At 37.4% G+C, this 23388-nt stretch overlaps 1 protein-coding gene across 1 annotated transcript in view; it reads left to right on the top strand.

Annotated features, from left to right (window-relative positions):
- The window catches only part of HIPK3 (homeodomain interacting protein kinase 3), a 969278-nt gene that overhangs the window by 738593 nt on the left and 207297 nt on the right, over positions 1-23388 (top strand). Inside the window, exon 9 of the mRNA XM_044059447.1 lies at positions 998-1300. Within this exon, the coding sequence (XP_043915382.1) occupies positions 998-1300 (303 nt within the window). The remainder of the gene's footprint in view (positions 1-997; positions 1301-23388) is intronic.

Below are 23388 nucleotides of genomic sequence, written 5' to 3'. Positions count from 1 at the left end.
GTGTTCGGTTGTATGATGGGATGATATATATATATATATATATATATATATGTATGTGTATGTATGTGTGTGTATAGATAGATATATACATACATATACATATATATATATATATATATATATATATATATATATATATATATATATTACACATAAAGAGAGAGATGAGTGTGTGTGGTGTGTGCATGTATATATGTGTGTATGTATGTATATATATGGGTTTACTTCGTTTGTGGAAAGTTTCCGTACTTCGAAACCCACTTGGTCGAGCCCAGTTGTTCGAAGTACCAAAACTTCGAAAACGAAGTACGGAGATCACAATATAGCGTGGAATGGGAATATTCCCTTTTCCTCTCTGTAGTGCTGTCTCGGAGTTGGTATATTTAAGTAGGGGGTGTGGGGGGAGCCGGTGGACTTATTTCCCTGCAAAAATATGTTTTTAGGATACATTTCATGTGGCGAAAGCTTTCTGTGAAACAAGTTTTCAGTGAAATTGATTCAACCATTTGAGTTTCAATTAACTGAAGATTCAATGAAATGACATAGACCCATGTGTAGATATACACACACACAAACACACATTCCAAAGGGTAAGTATGTGGTAGAAACTGTCATGCTTTTTTTCCTCCCAGGTAAAATCATTTATTCACATGAAATTAGAAGTTAGGATCCTGGAGTGTACTTATGTTATACCAGTATTCTCCCCATGTACTTTATTTTCATGCTAACAAACTTTTTTATATGCAATCTGAAATGCAAGTGCTCTGTATGCAGGCTGTAATATATAGTATGCCAGGTACATTTATTGGTCTAAACTGTTATTTTTGAGAATAGTATACTCTTTACTAGCTGATGCTCCATATTAGTGTGGAGGAAATGTCTAAGCTGATGAACCAGAAGTTGTTTTTTTTTTTTAACCAAGTAAAAAAAAAAAAAATTTACGAACAGAAATTTTTGTGACTCCGTGTTTGCCTGTTTTTCTTTTCCTCCCTTTTAGGAGTAATGTATTTCAGAATACCAACACACAAAATTCTGCACCCATATCTCCAAAGATTTCAGATGATGTAAAGCATATTGAGACAGAAAGTTGTGTAACCACTCAGGACAATTGTAATTCTGAGCAAGAAAATATGAGCTGTTGTGGGGAAACTGTCAGGCAGGACCATGGCAGTTCCATGTCGAACAGACAGCGACACGCCATCATCATTAGCGATACGCCAAGTCCTGCGGTCAGTGTTATTACAATCAGCAGTGATACTGATGATGAAGATGAATCGCAGCAGAGATATTCAGTTGGAGAGTAAGTCAGATTACATCATTCTACTTTAGAAGGGAAGTAGATATGAGTGCATCAGTCATGGATTCTTATTCATTGCTTTAACACTGTATAATAATCTGTGTAATTTGCTCATTGGTCATTTTTATTTATTTATTTTGCATTTGTTTACTAGGGTATTCTGACTGGCAGCAAAACTCCTTTTCAGCAACATTTTAGTTCAGGCAGAATTGGCAGAGATATTTTAACAGTAAAGCATTTATTGAAGGAAAGATAAACGCTCTTCAGTATTTCTGAAGTTTATTTTACGTTTAGCTCTTTGTCATCCCCCACCATCTTTTCACATATTTGAAATACTTAAGTTTTTTAATGATAGTACCTTATTGTAATATGGTAAAAATTCCTGCAACACTTCTGTTCTGTTTTTTTTTAGTGGTGGTGATGGTGTCCATTGTGGTAATTAGTTTGAGTATTGTCATATCTGTTGTTCATAGCACTGTCAGTAGCCTACTGAAGTTTGCTTTCCATGTACCTCATGAAGTGCTTCCCCAAAGGAAGTCACTGCAGCAGTTGACCATTAAAGTTGTATATCTAGTGACTTGCACAGATCTGCAGTGGGCCAAACTAACACTCAGTGAGAGCACTGGACCCAGTGGATGATCTTGTGTTTGGGGGATGTAAACCAGTTCGGTAGAGAATACTTCTCTCTGTGTTACCATCAAGAATTATTCATTGGACGGGGCCCTGTGATGTTTTTTTTTTTCCTGCAGCTTGACATTCCCTACGTTTAGAACAGGTTGGGCCATTTTCACAAGTTAATTTGCTAGTTATTTGCCTTTTTTCTCTAGTCTTGGTGTGGTACTGTGTATACTGCTGCAGTGAGCAAAAACCAGGGTGGGCAACAAAAAGGAAATTAAGTCTTTGTTTTTGTCTTCCTTGATTATCCCTATAGCTTTTGACAGGCAGCTCAGATTCTTTGACACTTACCAGAACATTTTTATTGACTAGAGTTTTATTTTTAGATTTTAACCTTGTGTTATTCAATATGCAGTTTGTCAATCAAAATATTCCTCTTGACTTAGTTATTTGTAAACTCTATTAATTTAATTTTTTGAAGCAAGCAGGCCCTACCTCACAACCCCATTCATGCCTTCTACTTGAATATTTTAATTGAGAAGTTAGACACTCCTTACTCAGTTTTCTGGCAAAAGCAGTTAATTCATTTTAAGTTTACACACCTTTTGGAATTATAAAATGTATGTGTCAGGGTTTTGGAGGTGCATGTCAGACTGCATGACTGCTGTTATTTCTTTAAACAAAAGTAATGAATTACTTAAGGATCATTGTCAATGACTTTGAATAAGGAACACACGAATGAAGTATAGTTAAGGACTTGACAGCATTGCCAGCTTTTGGCACTAATGTAACATGGGCCATCTTCCAGCTGTCTGGAAAACTACTACATGCAGTGGACAATAGATGTGTGTGCAGCCAAGTATATTGTAAAGGCAGCACAGATCTTCCATCTGCAGATTTGCTACATGCAGCTTTGGTGAGTGTCACCTGAAGTTGAAGGAAAAACAGACAGTTGTGTGAAAAAGAGCTAAGAAATGTCCAAGAAAATGAGGAAAAGGAAAACTGAAATTATTTGCAGAACAGTATGAGCTGTGAGCAGCAGACTGAAACAGGCATGAGATTTTGAGAGGATTTTTCAGGAAAAGGAACTTGGTAGGACGTAGGTATGACCTAGCGAACAGATGGAAATTCATAATAAGTACAGTTAGTTTGTAGGAAATTAAATAATGCCAGTTATAAAATGGTTAAAATGTAGGAAAACCAAAATCTGTTATATGCAAGATGTTTGTCTAGGTATTATAATGGGGAAAGGAATCTGATGCTGGAAAATGCTTGTTGACTTTTTTTTTTTCAAATGTAAGAATGTAGGTGACTGGCAGTTTTATTTAGAGAAGACTGTTGCAGTTAATAGAAGTAACAGAGCAGATTCTATAGTGAAATATTGTGTAGTTGCATAGAATTTCAGGGAAAATGTAAGTGATTATGCAATATTTATGCATATACAAAATGTGAAAAATAACATACTTTCATTGTAAGGATGATTGTTGAAAGGCTGTAGCAATCTATAAGGTGAATGAAATTAATCCACAAACACACTTCAGTGTTCTGGCTAAATCTTAGCTCTTGGATGTCCTGTATTTCTTGAACTATGGCTGCCAGTCAGAATTCACCATTACAAATGAGTATATGTGATGTCATTTTACTTTTTTGTTGTCACCTGCCTTGCTTCAGATCTAAAACATGTAGGACCTTTACCATGAATTGCAAGTCCCTTGCTTTAGCAGGTGGCATATCCACCACTTATTTAGTGGGACCCCCCCCCCCCCAGAGAAACCTAGACCCTCCTTAACAACATTTTCAGAAAAGGGGAAGAAATAGAGTCACAGAATAATCAGTAACTCTAAAATGCTGCCTATAAATGTTGGAACTGCCACCAAATAAGGGACAGATTGTTAAGACCAAGACAGTTATCCCACCCAAGGCTGGGTCCCTTTGGGTTACAGCCAAGTATGTATCACCCACTTCTGACAAAGAAGGCTTATTCTCTTTCTTGTGCTCCAGTATCAGCCCATATTATAGGAAAAGGCTGGAGATTAAGAGGCTGATCATTTGGGGTACTTGTGGATATTAGATTAACAAAGTCACCATGAAATTAAAGTGCTACTGGAAAAGGGGCTTATACCATCCTTTCCTCAGTACTACCAAGAAATGAGGCTTACTGTGGCATGGGGTACAGCTCAAGCGGATGTCTGTTTTCCGTACAGAAGCTGGACATCTCTGATGGTGTGAGGATACCTTCCAAGCAGTGGCCTTCTGCAAGAACTGCAACAGTAAAATGAAACTTAATTTCCTCCATCTTTTAGTGTATGCATAAAGAAGCAGAGAAGTTTGGAACAATAAAAGGAAAAGTACTAGTGGAACAGGTAGTGAATAAAAAAGGTGGTAGTAAATTCAGTATGGGTATTTAAAGGAAGCTGCAAGTCAGTGTAGGGATTGTTCATAAGGAATTTATGGGGCAGAATTCATGTTTAATGAGGCACTGAAAGGATATCGATGAAACAGTTTTGGTAAAGTACTGAATGAGTAGTGTAAGCAGGGAAGTAGACAAAGCAAGGTGTAATGAAGTGTAAACAAGGAAATGGAGAATTAAAGCGGGGAGTAATCAAAAGTTTATATAAAAGGGGTGAGAAAAAAATATTTGGAGACTACGTAGACTGTTGGAACAGTGATTGTGAAGTTAAGGCAAAGACATTGTAGTTAGGGCAGCTGGACAGAACAGAAGATAAAAGAAATAGTTAAGGACAGAAACATTAGAAGACATGTGTTTACAGAGAAGGTAGTAGTGGAAAAGTTCATAGGCTTGCTGAACAAGCTCAAGGCGTACTGGCAGTTGGTGTTTAATGCCTTTGATCCTGTGTTGGAACTTACAGGTGCCTGTCTAAGCATCCAGACCCTTTCTGAAAGTGTGGATTGATGGACTTAGTTTAATTAAGAGGGGAAGTTTATTCCATAGGTGAGGGACAGTTTTTTCCATAGGTGAGGAACTCTTTCAGATATGAAGTCACTTTTCATGGTATTTTTATTAATTTCTGTTGAGACAGTGTCATCTTGTGATGGGTATCCTAAGCAAAGGGATTCAGATAATAAAAAGGCCTTTTCAAGCTCAGTGTTCAGACTTGATCCTCCTCTAAGAAAGCATTAAGGTGCAGAGAAGGGAGACAACTTATTGTAATCTTAGGCCAAGCCTTGAAGTTGTTTGATACAGTTTGTGCAGGTTCTTTGTACCTTGTTCAGTTATACCAGAAGGCACGGCAGTGTGTTACAGAACAGGATGACTAATTTTATAATTAGTCTAGGAAGAATTTATAAAGAGGAAGAGTTAGCTCCTTGCCTCAGCTGTCGACCCTGTAGGAGATCAGGGAGGCAAGTCCATATGGTTTGCAGGTAGTAGTAGCTGTATTGGTATCACATGAAGGGTAGCCATCTACAAGGACTCCATAAGTTTTACTGTTCTGTCAACTTTTAGATGTTAGTATCAGTAATATTTAATTGTGGTAGGGTTTTGTAAAGATGACACTGATATACAAAAGAGGAAAGGCCAAGTGGCAAGTATAGATATGACTGAGGTTTTAAGTCTGTTCATGTTTAAAAAGTGATGGTGTTATGAGAGGTGAATTACAGAAGCTGTTAAGGTGACCTAAAATGAATTAGAGAAATAGGAGTTAAATGGAAGCTTATAGAATATGGATGAACATGTAGGAGAGAGAGAATTAACTGTAGTACAGAAGATTTTGAACCAGTGGGGCTGTAGTTTTGTAAATTAAATAAAATGGGGAAAGGAATATTAAGAAATATTAAAAGATGTTGCATGGTTGTGTAGATAAAATGCAGATTGCCATCATACTCACTGCTGCTGTAGCCTATAGGCTGTATCCTGCCAACTTCCAAAAGCTTTCATCCCCTCCCAAACTGTCACTTTGGCTGGACGGAGCTATATAAATAGCCAGAGTGACTAAACATTTTCAGTACTTGCCACTTTGTGCAGATGCATATCTGAGTTTTTTCAGGATCAGCAGTCAGCCTAAAGCTTTCAGATAACTTTCAGAAAGCTAAAACCCCTTTGGGGACTTATTAATGTAAGTGTATTTTCTATTTTTCACTTAATTTCGGTCACAATTGTGGTATGTCACTTTAAGAATACCAGCTTTTTAGGAACATTGGTCAGACATTCCTTGAATGCAGCCTTTACTGTCTATAAATTGCTTTCTAGTTGTTGCGGTATCTGTTTAAGCTTCAGAGGCTTATTTTCACCAGTTTTTAACAGTGACTGCATATTTTATTTGGCAGAAAAATTTACTTTTTGGACAGAAACTGTGTGTATTTACGTAATGCTTATGTAAACTTTGTGACAAGCTACTTGCTTGATTTTTAAACATTTATTTTTGGGGAAAGTTGTTCTGCGTTTTTAGCAGAAGTGGATTGTGTGCTGCATGTGTGACTTTTTGTGGGGGAATTGTAATTTTTTATAGGATTATGTGCTGCTTAGATGTGCTAAGTGATAACCTGCCTTCCAGCCAACCCCTTCTACCACAGTTCACTGGCAGTAAGGCTTTTCTTCCAGCTACAGCATGGATACTTCACCTGGTCCTGCCATTCCTTCTTCCAACATACCTAAAAAAGAAAAAGCAGGTAAGGCAAGAGCTCTTTCCTTTCATATGGGCTCAGTCAGTGCCTCAGCTGATGTTAGGTGACTCTGCAGTGGCCTTTGATAGTTCCTCAGACCACTAGCTAGTTTCCCCAAATCCCTCTGGTGTAGCCTTGCTGGCCAGTATGGACCAGATTAGACACGTCCTCTTTTGCTGTTCCATTGTCCAATATGACCATGAGAAAACTATCCATTTTAGATGCTGGAGACACCCAGGGACACTCTTCACAGTGTGGCTGGGTTTAAAGATCTTGATTGGGATGACGTCCCTTCTCCATCTCATTATTTGTCAGATATGCCTAGAAAGAAAAAACAGAAGGTTAATCATGATGTGACTAAAATGATGTTGTTACCTTAGCTAGTAGCTTGTTGCAGACTTTTAACCTTGAGTGTCAGGTTCGCCTTACTATTTCTTATTCCTCTTCGCCTTTATTTTCTTAACTAAATTTTGCTTTGCTATTTCTTAATCCTTTTTTATTTACTGTTTCATAAAGCTTTATCATTTAAATGTTTAGTGCACATTTTTTCATGTTTATAGCCACCAAACACTGCCCCTTACTTGATGGCTTGATTACTAAATAAGGGCAAGTTTGTAGAGATTGTAATGCATTCCATTCATCTTTAAATTGAAATACATACTGCTATTTGTAGTACTATTAAATACCTTTAAAGCATCCAAAATTATAATATTTATTAGGTCTAAAAATTTGCAGTTTTCACATTTTGTTGTGGAGGCATGAACATCAAACTGACATTGTTAACTTCAGTTTGGGTAGAGCAATCATCCAAAGAAAAAAAAGGTGCAGTTCACAAGAATTAATAAGAATTGTCCATAGTGTCCATCGAGACAGAATCTTCACTTTTTTGTCCATTTACATTATCTAATGAAGGAGCCGTACTAAAATAATGTTTGGGCTATTGCATTAACAAATGAAAAATGCTCGATCTTAATAGTGTATCCTATTGGACGTTCATAAGGAGAAGTTTTAAGCCATGTCTAAGTGCTTGTAATTCACAGTCTGTTAATATCATGCCAAAAAAATAAAATACTTTAGTCTTAAGTTATTATTCATTACAGCATTTTGGAAAAAGCGGAAAGTCACTATTGGTTAAATTAACAGATAACTTATTAGTATCAGTTTCAATATCTTTTGTATTTTTGACATTGATAACGTTTTTATTGAATAGATTTTATTTTATATAAATACATTCATGTGTGTGTGCATACACATAGTATGTATCAGTTTATTTCTCCTTGAAGGCATTGGCTTCATGTGCTATGATAAGTTGTTTTAATAAACAATAATTTGAGCTCTTATGTTCTTTTGTTATGTAATTACAGTGTTTAGAAATGATTATGCAGAGGTGAAGATGGTACCCAAACTGGAAGTTGACTTTGTACCAGACAGTGCAAGTGGCTTTCCAGATCTCTAAACAACTTTCTGGAAGATCCTGCTAATAGATAAAGTAGTGAAACTGACAACAGCATCACGAGACGGCCCTAATGTGGTGGCATCTATACTAAGGAGCCCAGCAAATTTCTTCTACTTACTAAGGACTGCATTTTTTGGGTGGAGACCCCAAATCTGATTTTGTTGTAGCTGAGGATGCACTTAAAAAGCCTTTAACTTCACAGAACCATACTCTCTCCATGATGAGTCCAGGACTATGAAATATTTCCGGAAGTGTATGTGTTTGTCATGTAAATCACTGCTAGAGTAGTAATCTTTACGGAGTAACTGGATCCCCTCCCCAGGATTGTAGCCACACACACTGTACAAGGTGGGCCCAACTTGAGCCACCTTCTTTCGTGCTGTAACCGTATTCAAAGTCCTGTGTCTCCTTTATTTTAGGCATTGTGGACAGTTTGGAATTTTGACTAAGAACTGAACAGTACCCTAATGGGGAGAAACTGTGTGTGTGTGTTTTTAATGGGGCTTGTGAGTTCTGATACATGTATGCCCCTGGTGTGTTGTGACTGCCCTTGAAAAGTAAAACGGGTGTACATGTGAGCATCAGATTGTATGTTGAGATTTCTGTACTCTGTGCCTATTTTGTTTGTGACGTCAGCAACAACCCGGTTTGCATACATGTTTTATCTGCACTTCTGGCAATCCTACTTGTTAAGGCAGACAGATGGGAGGGCCTGGAAGCACAGTTGTTTTCCTTTTCGGGGGAGGACATAACACAAGCATACTCCATCTATGTCAGTGCATAGCCTTTTCCAACTCCTACCTCTTTAGTGGCTGTCATTTAGTCATCTTTGCCTTTGGGTGTGCGGAAGGGATGGTCAAAGTCAGACTGCCAAGTATTATGGTCACAGTTGGAGGCCAGTTTGCTTATCAATGTTCATGTGGTGATGTTCCATTTTTTTCTAATATCATTCAGGACTTCCTGATACAAAATGTGAGAGCCATTCTCACCAACGGCATGGCAGTGAATCAGTATATCAGCCAGCAAGGGACAACTCACTGCTACTTCTCTGTCAAGAAGTAGTGAGAATGTGGAAATGGCCACATCAGCAGGTTGTTTCTGACTGCAAACCACATTCTTGAGGAGGCCAGTTTTTTAGTGGACAGACATGATCATTGCTTGCTGATAACTTATTGCTTTGACCTTTTTTTTGGCAACCCAGTTGTCACCAGTGTAGCTGCTACTTTTCCCTGATTTCTCCTCATATAACATTTTCTGGATGCTTCCACCCAGAAATGGTCCCTCAGGCTATTTTCATGGCCCTATTTTGGCCTCAGCAAGTTTGTTTCCCCTTGCTTATAGGCCTTATGACTTGGAAAATTGTCTGTGCTTATTTCCCTTCAAGACCTTGTTATCCCTTTCCTCTGGAAAGTTAGGTCTCCGTTCCCTTAATAATTGTGCAGTTTTTTCAGTTTCACTGATTAGCAGCAACTCTCCCTGTTCTTCTAGGGTAGTATTTCTACATACAATAGTAAGAGGACACGTTTTCCCCATTTGAGCTGCCCCTGATGGGCTAAAATACTTTGTAGTCACAGTGTTTTTAGATACTTTGTTTCAGGTTTTTGATACAAGTGAAGAGCTTTTGTCTGCTAGCTTTAGTTTCCATCAAGGCTTGGACTGCATGTTCTTAAAGGCCTTTCAGTAGGGTACCTTTCTTATCAGCCATTCTGTCATGAGTCTTCTTCCTTCGTGGGGTTTACTCTGTGTGCTGAAAAAAACTCACTTTTCCTTCTTGTTGACCAACTTCAGCTGCAGAACTGTGTTGTTTGTTTTGTAAAACTAATTCTTGTACCCACTACTTCAGTGAAAGAGTCTGAGTTACAATTCTTACCAGTGCATTCTCCATACGTGGTGTTTGAAAAAGATAGTGTTTTGTTTTGTTTTTTTGCATACACATCCTTTTTTATGCCTAAGGAAGCCTCTAAGATGAATCTGTCAGTTCACCTGTCTGTATTCTTTTCTTAGTGGTTACATTAAAGGAGAATACTTGTTTCATTGTATGGATGTTTCTAGATAAGTCAGATTATACATGTAGTGAGAGTAGGGAACAGGTGGAGGAGACCCTGGAGAGATGGAAATATGCTCTAGAGAGAAGAGGAATGAAGGTCAGCAGGACTAAGACAGAATATATGTGTGTGAATGAGAGGGAGAGTAGAGGAATGGTGAGGATGCAAGGAGTAGAGGTGGCAAAGGTGGATGAGTTTAATGGTGGGTGTGGAAGAGAGGTGAAGAAGCGAGTACAGGCAGGATGAAGTGGGTGGAGAAGAGTATCAGGAGGGATTTGTGACAGACGAGTACCAGTAAGAATGAAAGGAAAGGTCTACAAGAGGGTAGTGAGACCAGCTATGTTATATGGGTTGGAGACAGTGGCATTGACAAAAAGGCAGGAGTTAGAGCTGGATGTGGCAGAGTTAAAGATGTTAAGATTTGCACTGGGTGTGACGAGGGTGGACAGAATTAGGAATAAGTATATTAGATATATATATATATATATAATATATATATTAGAGGGTCAGCCCAGGTTGGAAGGTTTGGAGACAAAGCCAGAGAGGCAAGATTACATTGGTTTGGACATGTGCTGAGGAGGGATGCTGAGTATATTGGGAAAAAGATGCTAAGGATGAAGCTACCAGGTAACAGGAAAAGAGGAAGGCCTAAGATAAGGTTTATGGATGTGTTGAGAGAGGACATGCACGTGGTTGGTGTGACAGAGCAAGGTGCAGAGGACAGGAAGAAATGGAAACAGATGTTCCGCTGTGGCGACCTCTAACGGGAACATCCGAAAGAAGATGATGATGATGATCTGGCAAAAAGGAAGCACTGCTATGTAAGTAACATTTATTCCCTTTGTTTTGTCTTAGCTGTTTTCACCAACAATTTTAAGTAAGTTGTAGTAAGAGAGAAATAATTTCAGCAAAGTACCGGGTACTTGCAAGTTTGCATGTGTAGACCTGAGAGTCCATTTAAACAGTAAAGGTTAATTTAATTTATTCAAGTTTATTAGTGTAGCCAAGAATTACAAGTGTGGTCACTGTGTGCTGTTTGCTACCTTCATGCACTCCTTCACAATTTATTTTGAACTCTGTTCTAAAAGTTAAGTAAGGTGATTGAGGAATTGGTTTTACAGTGAGGCAGCGCGTTAGTGGTGCACTTTTTTAAATGCCTGTTGTATTAACGTTTGCTACAAAGCAGATGTCCTTACTGAAGTCACTGTTACAGAATTCATAACAGATGGGTTCTTTTCCGCTTATGTCTGGCCAGGGTACCAAAGCTTTACATTCTGAAGCTGTACATCTGGATGATGACCTCAGCTTATCTGCGTAGGGGTATATAGATGGATGTACTCCAGAGATCTTCCGACTGTACCCCCATCAGCCCAAAACAAGTAGTTGCATTCAGGGGATTATCATTTGGTTGTTTGGTACCATAGTTTTACTTGTTGGATTCATATAACTGCCCCATTGGAATCCTTCGTTTCTAACCTCTTGTCTGTATATTAACTGTTATTAGATGTCAGGAGGGGGTTAAGTAGGAATGAGGTAGGCAAATTCTGTACAAGGACTTGCACACTAAGTTCCTGTTATGTCTAGAACCTGAACATGACTAAAAATCTTGTTCTTTTTGACAGTTATTTGTTCCAAAGCTGTCTGGTCCAGGCTCTCCATTCCAAATGTCTTCATTGAACCACAGAGTTTAAAATGCTTAGCCCATTCTGCCATGTCGGATTTCATAGACGTCCTTGTACTCAAGAAAAAGCTTTAAAAGACCCTGAGAGGATTCATCTTCTGTTGTCTCTGAATCAGATGTACCCGGTGAGGTGGTCAGACCCGTGGTATGTCAGACTTTATCTCAAGAACCAGCTACTGTGGATTCAAAGATGGCTGCCATTCTGTGAGCACTGCTGAGCTACAGCTCTTCAGATAACCTGAGGAAATCTAAACCCTGAAGTGATACCAAGAACTTTTTAACAATAAATCTTCGTAAGAATAATTACAACTTCATCTAACTGTCCTTCAAGAAGAGAAAAAACCGAGGAAAAATACAGTAGAATAGAATCAAACAAAGGAACCGTGTGCTCAGTACACTCTGAGTTTCTGTACTGATATAAAATGTCAAAAGAGGAAAAAACTATGGATATAACTACTACCAAAACAAAACTTTCAGAACTGCAGTCACCGGAGAAAGAAGTAATTTCCAAAAGGCAAAAAATTATAAAACAGCAGGAACAGCAAAAACCAGGGAGCAAAACTAAATCTGATCAAGTGCTAAACATGGAAGACATCAAGACTGCTTTGTTACCCATTCAAGAGGCTCTGAAAGAACTAACTACACAAATACAAACTTTTGGAATTTCCTGTACTCAAATTCTTGAAAGAATGGACAAGACTGAAGCTCGGATATCAGAAAATGAAGACAAATTAACTTTGCTTTCAAAAAAATCAGATACACATGAGCTGGACATTCTTGCTATTCAAACTAAGCTTACTGATCTAGAGGCGAGATCCAGGAGAAACAATATAATTATTAGAGGAATCCCGGAATCTGTACAATATAATGAGTTAATTCCATCTATTACACAAATACTCACAGTACTTCTTAAAGACTCTGACATGATAAAACAAATAATCATAGAAAGGGCGCATAGAGCTCTGAGGGAATCACAAGCTTCGAACAGCCCAATACCTGTGTATGTTAAAATACTTAAAACAGCTAAAAAAAGTGGATGATATATTATGTGGAACAACAATAGAATTTCTCTGGCTCAGGATTTGCCTTTACAAGTCAGACAAGCTAGACAGTCACTATCTTCATATTGTAAGTTTCTTATTGATAAGCATATAAAATTTCAAATGAAATATTGTAATATGTTAATATTTACAATGGATGGGTCTAAATATTCTGTTTCAGCAAAAAATGAGGCAAAAACTGTCTTTTTGAAGGTTTTTAGGTGCTTACCTGTCTCTGAGACTTGATCTGGCTTCCCGTTGAGACTGGCACGCTATCCGAGGTCGGATTCATCTGTTGCTGTGGCTCGAGGTTTTGGTAATCCTTTGTTTTCATTTTTAGTGTTTTAGGCCTCTTCTGGATTAGATAAGGACTTTGTCTTGTTGATCCTGGTCATCAGCGAGTGATTCCTGAAGTTTTATGGCTTTCACAAAGTCTGCACACCGACGAGGAGACAGGAAATGCCTTGGATGCTGCTGAGGGTGCGGTTTTTACTGTGGCACTTCCGGAAGTCTGGCTGTATTAACTGTCCCCCATCGCGAGCGTTTCTGTATGGTTTCCAGGCTCGGAAATCCAAAGAGAACTGTTTTAAGCTCTGTAATGTATGAACAACATAAAACGAACTCTCATTCACCCACAAACTAGTAAACCATCCACTAAATGTCCCATCCCTCCAGAATCTACTCCAACCCTATCGCACCACCAGACCACTAAGATCCAGCAACAAAAATCACTTGCAGATCACTAAAGCCAATAACTCTGCTGGTGAAGCACTATTCTCTTGCGCCATAGCCAAATTATGGAACTCACTCCCACCCACAATTACCTCCGTACCATCATGCACCAACTTCAAAACTTTATTAAAAGCGCACCTAAAAACATGCTGGCTATGCCCTTGCAACTCCCACTCTAATATCATCCACCCCATCCAACTACTACCTTCTTTCACCTCCACTAACTACCTTGATAGCAAGCTCAGATGCTCATAAGCCTAGTACTTATTATACAGCAGGAACTTCTCATTGCTACATTTGTTAATGCCTGTTATGTACTTCACAGATAAAGATTCTAGTTGTCTACTGATGTACTATGTTCTTCATCTGTAAATATGTTGTAAGTAATTTCTATGTTAAATTGTTAATCACTATGTAATCCAATGTAACTACTGTCTGTTTATTTTACTGTGGAGCTTTTCTCCCCGAGCCTCCGCTGAAAATGGACCCACATCCAGTCGGACACTCCCGGTCAACAAATATAAATAAATAAAAATAAAATAAAATAAATGTTTTAGAGTAATTTAAGCACATAGGAACATTCTATTACATTTACATTTCATATAACAGCTAAAGTCTTGTAGTATATAATAGATAAATGGGGAACAGGAAATATTTTTTTTTTTTTTTTTTTTTTTCCCTTTAAGATAAATAGATGGCTGTGTTACTACTTTAGAATTAGTCTGAAAGGACATATTGAGTCCCTTAATACTAGTGAGTGACACATATATAGGAATTACACTAGACATTCTATATAAGTACAACATATAACAAAATTCATATATTACTAGTTAGATGTGACATAGTTTTATACTACACTAGTGGTGTAATAGTGTAAGCATTGAGCTAGGCATCACTTAATAATAGGAGATAGTGTCGAGCTGAAGTATATAAACAATGAAGGACTTAATATATCCATTAGGAAAGTTAATTATTTTTTGTTTTTATGTTAATACCTGTATTTCTATATTGATATAACATATCATGAAGAGGGTGGGTTTTTTTTTGGTTTTTTTTTCCTCTTCCTCTATTTGATGCTTAAATAATAGAAGACAATGTTGACCAAATATTGGATTTTCATTTTACTGAATGACATTTGCATACTATCATAAATGATCTGTACTGTTTATATATAGCTAGCTAATCAAAATGATTGAAAGCTTTTTGTACGTTATTGTTGTATCTTCAGCATGATTTACGTAAATAACAGTTAATAAAAGAGATGTAGATGAACAGTAGTGTTTGGTAGGGAATGTTTAGATTAGGCTTTGTAGAATTAAATTTAGTTTATATAGGTTCTGTCTATGGGATGTTTTTGAGTTGTTATAACCTGAAGATTTTACATATGTTTATTTTATTGACCTTTTTAGTTTTTTACGCTATACAAGACCTATATATGTCCTGGTCCGGGGGTAGAGTGGATAGGCACTGGTATAGGACGGGATTTCAAGAATGCTTCCAAATTATATATGTTTTTAAAACTATTTTGATTTTATCTTATGTTTTCCCTTTTAAATGCCTACTATATAAAATAACCCATTGAAATGTGGGAAATAGACTCATGGAATAATAAAGGGCTCCAGAACTTAAAGAAGAGGAAATTATTTTTTCATTTACTTTTGCAGGCTAAGGCGTCTTTTATACTACTTCAAGAAACACATTTAACTAATAATCAATGGGTTGACATTAAGAAAAGGAAATGGATTAGAGAAGTTGTAGCCTCAGAAGGTCAAACTAACAGTGCTGGGGTAGCTATAGTCATTAAAAATCAATATCAAGGGAAAATTTTAGACTCTAAAATAGATAAAGAAGGAAGATGTTATGTTATTCTTTCTTCCACTCTTTTTGATAAACCTATTTTACTTTTAAATGTATATGTACCTTGTAATAATCAACAGCTTTTCATAGCATCACTTTATCCGATTTTGACCCAGTATGATAAATATTATATAATTATTGGAGGGGATTGGAACTCTTATCAAAATCCGAAGTTGGATAGATCTTGTCCACAAAGAGCATTTAATAGACAAGCAGTAATAGCAATAAATGATATAAAGGAGGATTTCCAACTATATGACCCTTTTAAATATTAAAAAATCACCTTAATACAAATAACTTTACTTTTTATTCAACGTGTCACAAAATGTGGTCCAGAATAGATTTCTTTTTGATTTCAGGAACAATGATTAATTTTGAACCTTTAGTCTTTATACATGCTCGTTATTTATCAGATCATTCAAAAATTTCAATAAGTTTTACTAAAGATCCTAGAGATAGCTTGCTGCAAAGGGGTTATAATTGGTCTCTTAACCCAAATTTGTTAAATAAAGAGGAAATAATGCATGAAATTACAGATTTCCTTAATGGCCTATTAGCTAGATTAGAGGAACAGCAACATGCACTTATATTATTATTATTGAATGGGCGACAGTTAAAACACAAGTAAGAGGGATCTTTTTGCAAAAAGCTTCATATTATAAAAAAATACAAATTAGAGATATACAAAAATTGGAAGCTAAAATCGCATGACCAAGAATTGATTCAGAATTATAATACTCACAGAGGCGGAATTATTTAAATGCCAAAAAGATCTCTTTTTAATCCAAAACAATAGACTGACATTTCATGAACATGGGATGTTAGCGAGGTATGCCAACCATATTCAAACACCATCAAGGGCATTAGCTAGAATTATTAATCAATCGAGAACAGCAGTACAAATTTCGGAAATACAATTTAAGAATACAAGTTATTCTAAAACTGAAGATATTAATATTTTTGAACAGATATATTCTAGTATCTATGGTGATCAAAAGGATGTATCCTTACATAGGACTAATAAAGAATTCTTACAAACAATTAGTTTTTCGAAAATAGATGATAATTTTCAAAAAGATTTGATTAAACCTATATCTGACGAAGAAGTAATATATATAATTAAACACATGAAATCACATAAAGCACCGGGCCCTGATGGTTTGACAGCAGAATTTTATAAAACATTTTGTGATAATTTTGGTAAAATACTCTCGCATGTATTTAATTACATAATTAATAATAAAATCAATGACCCTCATTTTAGTGCCTCAAAAACTATTCTCATACCTAAAGTTAATTCTGATACCCAAAATCCAGATAATTATAGACCAATTTCATTAATAAATGTGGATATGAAAATTTTGACCTCTATTCAAGCTAGTAGATTAAAAAAAATAATGAATCAAATAATATCTAATGAACAAGCCGGCTTTATAACTACTAGACAAACTAGTGATAATACACTAACACTTCATACATTGATTGCTTATGTTAAACAGAAAAATTTAAATATTTATGCACTCATAATTGATGCACAGAAGGCTTTTGATAGGGTTAATATAAATGTTTTATTTGATATTTTACAATATTTTAATATACCTCAAGAATTTGTTCTGATGTTAAAAATTTTATACAATAATCCTTGTACAACTCTATACATAAATAATTTCTCTAAAAGAATACAGATCAAAAATGGAACCCGTCAGGGTTGTCCTTTGTCCCCTTTACTATTCAATATATATCTAGAACCCTTATTCTTATATATTAAACAGAATGTATATCATAATGCCCCAATACTTTATGGAACTAAAATATCAATGGCGGCTTTTGCGGATGATCTCAATATATTCTGTACAGCTCCAATTTCAGACACTAAAAAGTTATTAAAAGCAGTAGATGACTTTGCAGAAATATCTGACTACAAAATTAATCTTAAAAAACGAATATGTTCTCTTTAAGAACTCCCAAACCTTTTTCGCTTTTACCATTGGTGGGACAGGTAAAGTTTAAAGATAATATTTCTTTTCCACAGATGATAAAGGTTTTTATATTATTAATATTAAAATGGTTTGGGATCAAATAATGTCTGATTTTAGGAGATGGAATAATTTAAGATTACCAGTATTAGCGAAAGTTTCAATTATTAAAATGAATATATTACCCAGATTATTATATATTTTTAGATCTGCTCAAGTGTTAATTTCTAAGAAATTTTTTAAACAAATTCATAGAGTCGGCTAAATTTGTTTGGGAACCAAGGAAAACTAGGATATCATATGATAAATTAATGACCCCAAAAAGTAGAGGGGGATTGGACTTACCAAATTTTGAAACCTGCTGTTTAATAATAAACTCTAACAGACTCTTAAGAATTGCTAATTATGATGCATTTAGTACTAAGTGGTCACCAGCATGGGTAATTTTGAATTATAAACTTATTTTGAATCTGAATATTAATCCTAAAGCACTACCCTTTCTAGGAAAAGACAAGTTGAAATTATATGCGATAATGGATCACATTAAATTATATATAACATCAATACAAAATTTGTACTCCCACCAGAGAGAAAAGCAAAGAAATTAGTTTAGAAGACACTGTTTGAAACACACAAAGTAACCCCAAAGTAGCTGTTAAAGTACTCTGTTAGGCATTTAAGTTTTTAATGCTACTGGCTTTTAAACTCCTTCTACTTGAGCTGCTGGTTTAATTGTAATCATTCAAGTTTTCATGGTTTGCTGTGGTTGTTTATAATCAATACAAAATTTATTTCAATCATTAGATCTTACTCAGCATATGATGGTCTTTCAACCTTTTCATAGGAATCCCAACTTGAGACTAAATAATCAATTAATAAAGCTTAAAAATTTCCCATTAATAGTTAATTTAACTTTACTTGACATCTACTCCTATCTCAAATATTCAGCTAATGAAATAAGACAAGAATTGAATCTACCTAAAGCTTATCTAGTTATATTGAGACAAATTAAGGAACTCTCTCTATAAGTTACTTTAAGAATTTCAAACCCAGAGATGAGGATTTAACAAAATGCTCAAACTTATGGCAAACTCTTCAACAAGATGTTAAATTTATAACCACTGCAAATAAATTAATAAAAGAGTTCAAATTTCAGGATAAAGTTCTTTTGTCGAAATATTGGAAAGATAAAATCCCATTGATAGAAGAAAATCAAATATTAAAAGCAATTAACAACAAAATCTATCTCTCTTCAAAAGTTGATGTATACTCAGCTTATGATATTGAATAATGCATATTATACATGCCTTAGCTTGCATAAATTCATTTCTAAAAAATCTCCAAATTGTCCGTACTGTAAAGACCAACCTGCTGATCTTGTCCATATGTTCTGGAGCTGCAAATGCATTTATAAACTGTGGAACTCTTTAAAAATACAACTTCAAAAGAATTATATCAAAGTTCAACACTTTCATGGGAATTTATGATTTTACATATCCCTCCAAAAGAACTTTCTAGATCACAAATCACTATTTTTATTAATATCTTCTTATTAATGAAACTATATATAGCTACAAATTGGTTAAACCCATCTCAAACTTCATGGGATAACTTTAAGATTCTAGCAATGAGACGGATATTAGCCCACAAATTACTTCTTCATGAGCATAATAAAAACGTCAATAATCCGAAAATATGGGAACAAGTGTTTAATATTATATTGGCGTAATACTTTGAACCTAAATGTATTCTGAGTTATGTATACATTTTAAGGAAACTTTTTAACAACAAATTGTTTATTACTTGAATCATTCTTAATCATTTTGATATCTTCTTGTATAAATTAATGTTACAGTTGGAAGCATTCATGTAAATATTGTATATATGTTATGGTGTTATTATTAGAAACATTATTTGGTATTTATCTTTAACTCTGCTTTTGTTTTAAGTTTGTATTGAAAATGATAAAACAATAAATATTTATTATTGAAAAAAAGAACCAGCTACTGCACCCCCTGCCAGAGGATAGCACGACTCTTGAGCCTAGTAGACCAGATCCTCAGAGTCGTGCTTTATTTTTTTCAGAGGGCTCATGCAGAGTCCCTCAGATCCTAGCACAGGAAGAGGTTCCAGGAAATGTGCCAAGGTTCTGAAACTTCTAAGTTGGTGCAGGTGGATGTCACCCCCAAAAATTAAAACAAAACCTTAAAAAAAATACAATGTCCCCTTCAGCTTCTGGGGAAAAAGAATGGATTGGTTCTTCTCAGGGGCTATTTAAAGCCATTATGTCTCTGAAGCCTCCATCCTTTGTGACCCAGCCTGCATAGGTTGCACCACAGAAATGAGCTTTAGATTCCTCATCCTCTGAGGAAGAACTAGAGGCAGATTCAGACCATTCTTTGGACCACTCTTCTCAAATACAGTTGTCCTCTGATGAGGGAGACTCCTCTTTCCTGACTCACCCTCTAGAAGAGGATTCTTTTGGAGAAACATTGCAAATCATGATGAAGCATTTTGACTGGCAGTCTTAACAGGTGTTAGAAGTGCAAAAGAGATGGTATAACCTTATAGAGATGGGCACTGCTGCACCACCTCTAGTTCCACCTGTGCCACTGACTTACCTGGATGCATTCTAAGCTAATGCCTCCACACCTGATTCTCAACCTCCAGCACCCAAGAGGTCAGGCAGGTTCTACGGAGTTCCTAATGTCCTTTCCTCTGATGGAGACAGTTGAGCAGTGGATAGGTAGGGTAAAAAAGTGTACACGTCCTCCACACTGGCTTTCAGAGCTATTAACTACCAAACTTAAATGACTAAATACTTATTGTTTGTGCTTTAGTCCTTGAGAAAAGCCATCACGGAGCCTCACACTCCAGAATCTAAACAGCATATGCAAACTCTGGTGGCCCAGGCTTCCCAAATAGCCAGATACAGTATTAAATGTAGCTATAATGCTGTGGATTTTGCTTCCAGGGTAACCTGTACTGGCTCAGTCATCAAGAGGTATGCCTGGCTGTGAGGTCAGCCTATTTTTGAAGACTTCGTCTAAATTTTAAAAACTCCTCTGGATAGTAACCATCTAGTTGTCTCACAAGCTGCTGGTCTTTTCAAAGCATTACAGGTACAATGTAAAACATGAAAATCAGATTCTTCTTTCCACTGCTCCTGGGTACCATAGGAATTATCCTGCAAAGTCTACTTCCTTTCTTAAGAGATACTCAAGACCTTCTCATAAGCAAAGGAAAACAGCTAGGAAACGATTCCAAGATGAATCTGAGAGAGATACTCCTTTAGGGAGACCTCAGTTTGGTGGCAGGCCCCTATGACTATCCTCATTTCCTGTCCCGCCCCACCTCCAGCCCTTCCACCCCTCTCTCAGAAAGACTTTATCTCTCTCTCCCATTCTGGGAATCGGTGACCTCGGACAAATAGGTCCTGAACCTTATCAAGGAGGGATATACTATGGGAAAGCATTCCCTCTGGAGGTCATGCTCCTTCCTCTTCAGATTCACCTCCTGGACCCAATCATTCAAGACTTGCTAGCTCAGGGAACCATAGAGGAGGTCCCCTTAACCTTCTTAGGAAAATATTTCTATTCAAGAATCTTTGTTGTCCCAAGGAAGGAGGGCCACTGGAGACCCCTTCTGGACCTCTCTCAACTAAGCACCTTCCTAAAAGTACCCACCTTCAAAATGCTTTCTTTGCACACACTTCCACCTTTCATTTTTCCTCGTGTTTTCCTGGTATTCCTAGACCTAAAGGATATACATTCCCTTTCACCCTTCCTGCAGAAAATTTCTCTGATTCTTTACTGGATTATCGCATTTTCAGTTTACTGCTTTGCCCTATGGTCTCACGACAGCTCCATGGGTTTCACAAAGTGTTTGGCTCCTGTGGTGGCCCTTTGTCACACTCCAGACATACAAATCTTCTCTCACCTGGATGACCACCTAATCCAGACACTTTCCAGGGACATTCTCCTCAGGCGTCTTCGTTACACTGTACGTCTCCTGACTCTTTTGGGGTTCGCCATCAATTTCAGAAAATCTTAGCTCAGTCCTACCTAGGACTTGACCTTTGTGGAATGCAGACTAAACACCTCCACTATGCATAACTTTACCCCTCAGGAGAAAGTCTCCACCCTAACTAACTGCTTCAGAACACTCCCCCTCGAGACTCACTGCACTGCAAGGGAGAGCTTCAAGGCTGTGGGGTTTATGGCTGCAACAATTCCTATGCTTCCTCTCCCCAGACTGGAAATGAAAAAAATACATTGGTGTCTAAAGTAGGTGTGGTCCCAACACTCACACCCTTTCGATGCCCTCATCCCTCTTTTGCCCTCCATCAAGAAGTAACTGTGTTGGTGGTGCATTCAGGTCACTCTCAACCCAGGGCTTCTGTTTTTTTCAGCTACACTCACAACCAAGTCCTGTTCATAGATGCATCGGACAGGGCATGGGGGGACTTGGAAGGAGCCCACAAAGTTCAGGAGGAGTGGCCTGCCCACCTAATTAAAGAACACATTAACCTAAACGAAATGAGGGTACTTCTACAGGCCTTGCAGACCTTTTCACATCTCTAGAAGCCAGGTGCTCTGCTGGTGTACACAAATAACACCACAGGGAGGCAAACGTTGCCTACCTCCTGTGCAGACTGGCACAGAAGGCCTATCAATTTTGCTTTATTCCTGAATCTTAGTCACTGTAATTTGTATTCCCTCTCAAGAGAATGTGGTGGCAGACTTTATGCAGGGACATGGAGGACCATCACAAATGGTCTTGGAGCGCTAAGATCTTGATAGCTATCACCCTTTGGTGGGGGACACCACAGATCTTTTCACTCTATCCAAAACATCACTGACTTGCTCTTTTCTGCACCAGGAACCCATCTCTACTAGCCTGGAAAACAGATGCCTTCTTCTAGTGGACAAGGAAGTACTTCTGTACATACCCTCCTCTGCCTCTACTTCCAAGACTCCTGCTCAAGATCCAGCAGGAGTTTCCAAAACAGGAGTGGTTCTCCTTTCTGTTTCACCTGTCAAAGGGAAATTTCTGGAGACTGCCTCTACAACCAGACCTCATCACTCAACAGAAAAGGCCCCTCCTCCATCCTGATTTGACTTCCCCATTCTCACACTCTGGATGATAGGATTCTAATTCCTAAAAGACATGATTTCTGTGAAGAAGTGGTTTGGGTTCTAGAGGAAGCCAGGAAACACAATACCAGAATGTCATGCACAGCCAAATGGAAAGGATTCTCCACTCATTGTCTTAAACACCAAATGCAACTCCTTTTGTCAGGCATTCCCATGGTACTTTAATACCTCTTTGAGCCAATACATTCTGGTTATGCCTGTTCTGTTAAACCCAGCTTGCCTGCTATCAGTGCATACTTACCTTTGGAGCATCTGCTCACATCCAGTGCAGAGATCAAACTTCCTGAGAGGAGTTCAGCTCCTTAAACCTCCAAGGAACCCCATTACTCCAGCATGGGACCTTAACTTTGTGTTGGAAAGACTTACTTTCCCCCCTCTCTCTTGACATTCACAGGCAGTTGAGGTTTTACCTGGATAAAACTAATATCAGGAAAGCAAATCAGCTGATGTTCATCGTGTTTCACTGTTGCAGTCATTACACTTGGGTTATCCTGCTGGTAGGCTACCCGCAGTCGGCCTGAATTCCAAAGTCCTGGTCCGGCGTCGGTTGCTGTCGCCTCTTCCCTGACATCAGTGCGCCAGGGGTATACAAGATGCAGCCGACGCCATTTTCTCCAGTCTTTCTTGCCGCGCGGTGCCTGAAGCAAAAGCAGTTCGCAAGTGCTGGACGGCCGACTCCTGAGATTTTCGAAATTGAATTTCAGATCCGAAGTCTTCAATAAAGCTAAGTACCCCATTGGGGAAACTTTTTTCTTGCTCCAGACCGATGTCAGAAAAAGTTAACAGTTGTATTTCTTGTGGGAAGCAAATACCTCATAAGGACTTTCATTCTTACTGTATTCCTTGCCTAGGCCCTGACCACGACGTTGCTAGTTGTCGGTTTTGTGCCAGATTTAACCAACGCACTATT

Source organism: Protopterus annectens, chromosome 17.part0 (assembly GCF_019279795.1).
Source record: "Protopterus annectens isolate FY-2018-M chromosome 17.part0, PAN1.0, whole genome shotgun sequence".
In the NCBI taxonomy this organism is placed as follows: domain Eukaryota; kingdom Metazoa; phylum Chordata; order Ceratodontiformes; family Protopteridae; genus Protopterus; species Protopterus annectens.
Note: the sequence above shows the minus strand (reverse complement) of the source record. Positions and strands in the feature narration are given on the sequence as shown.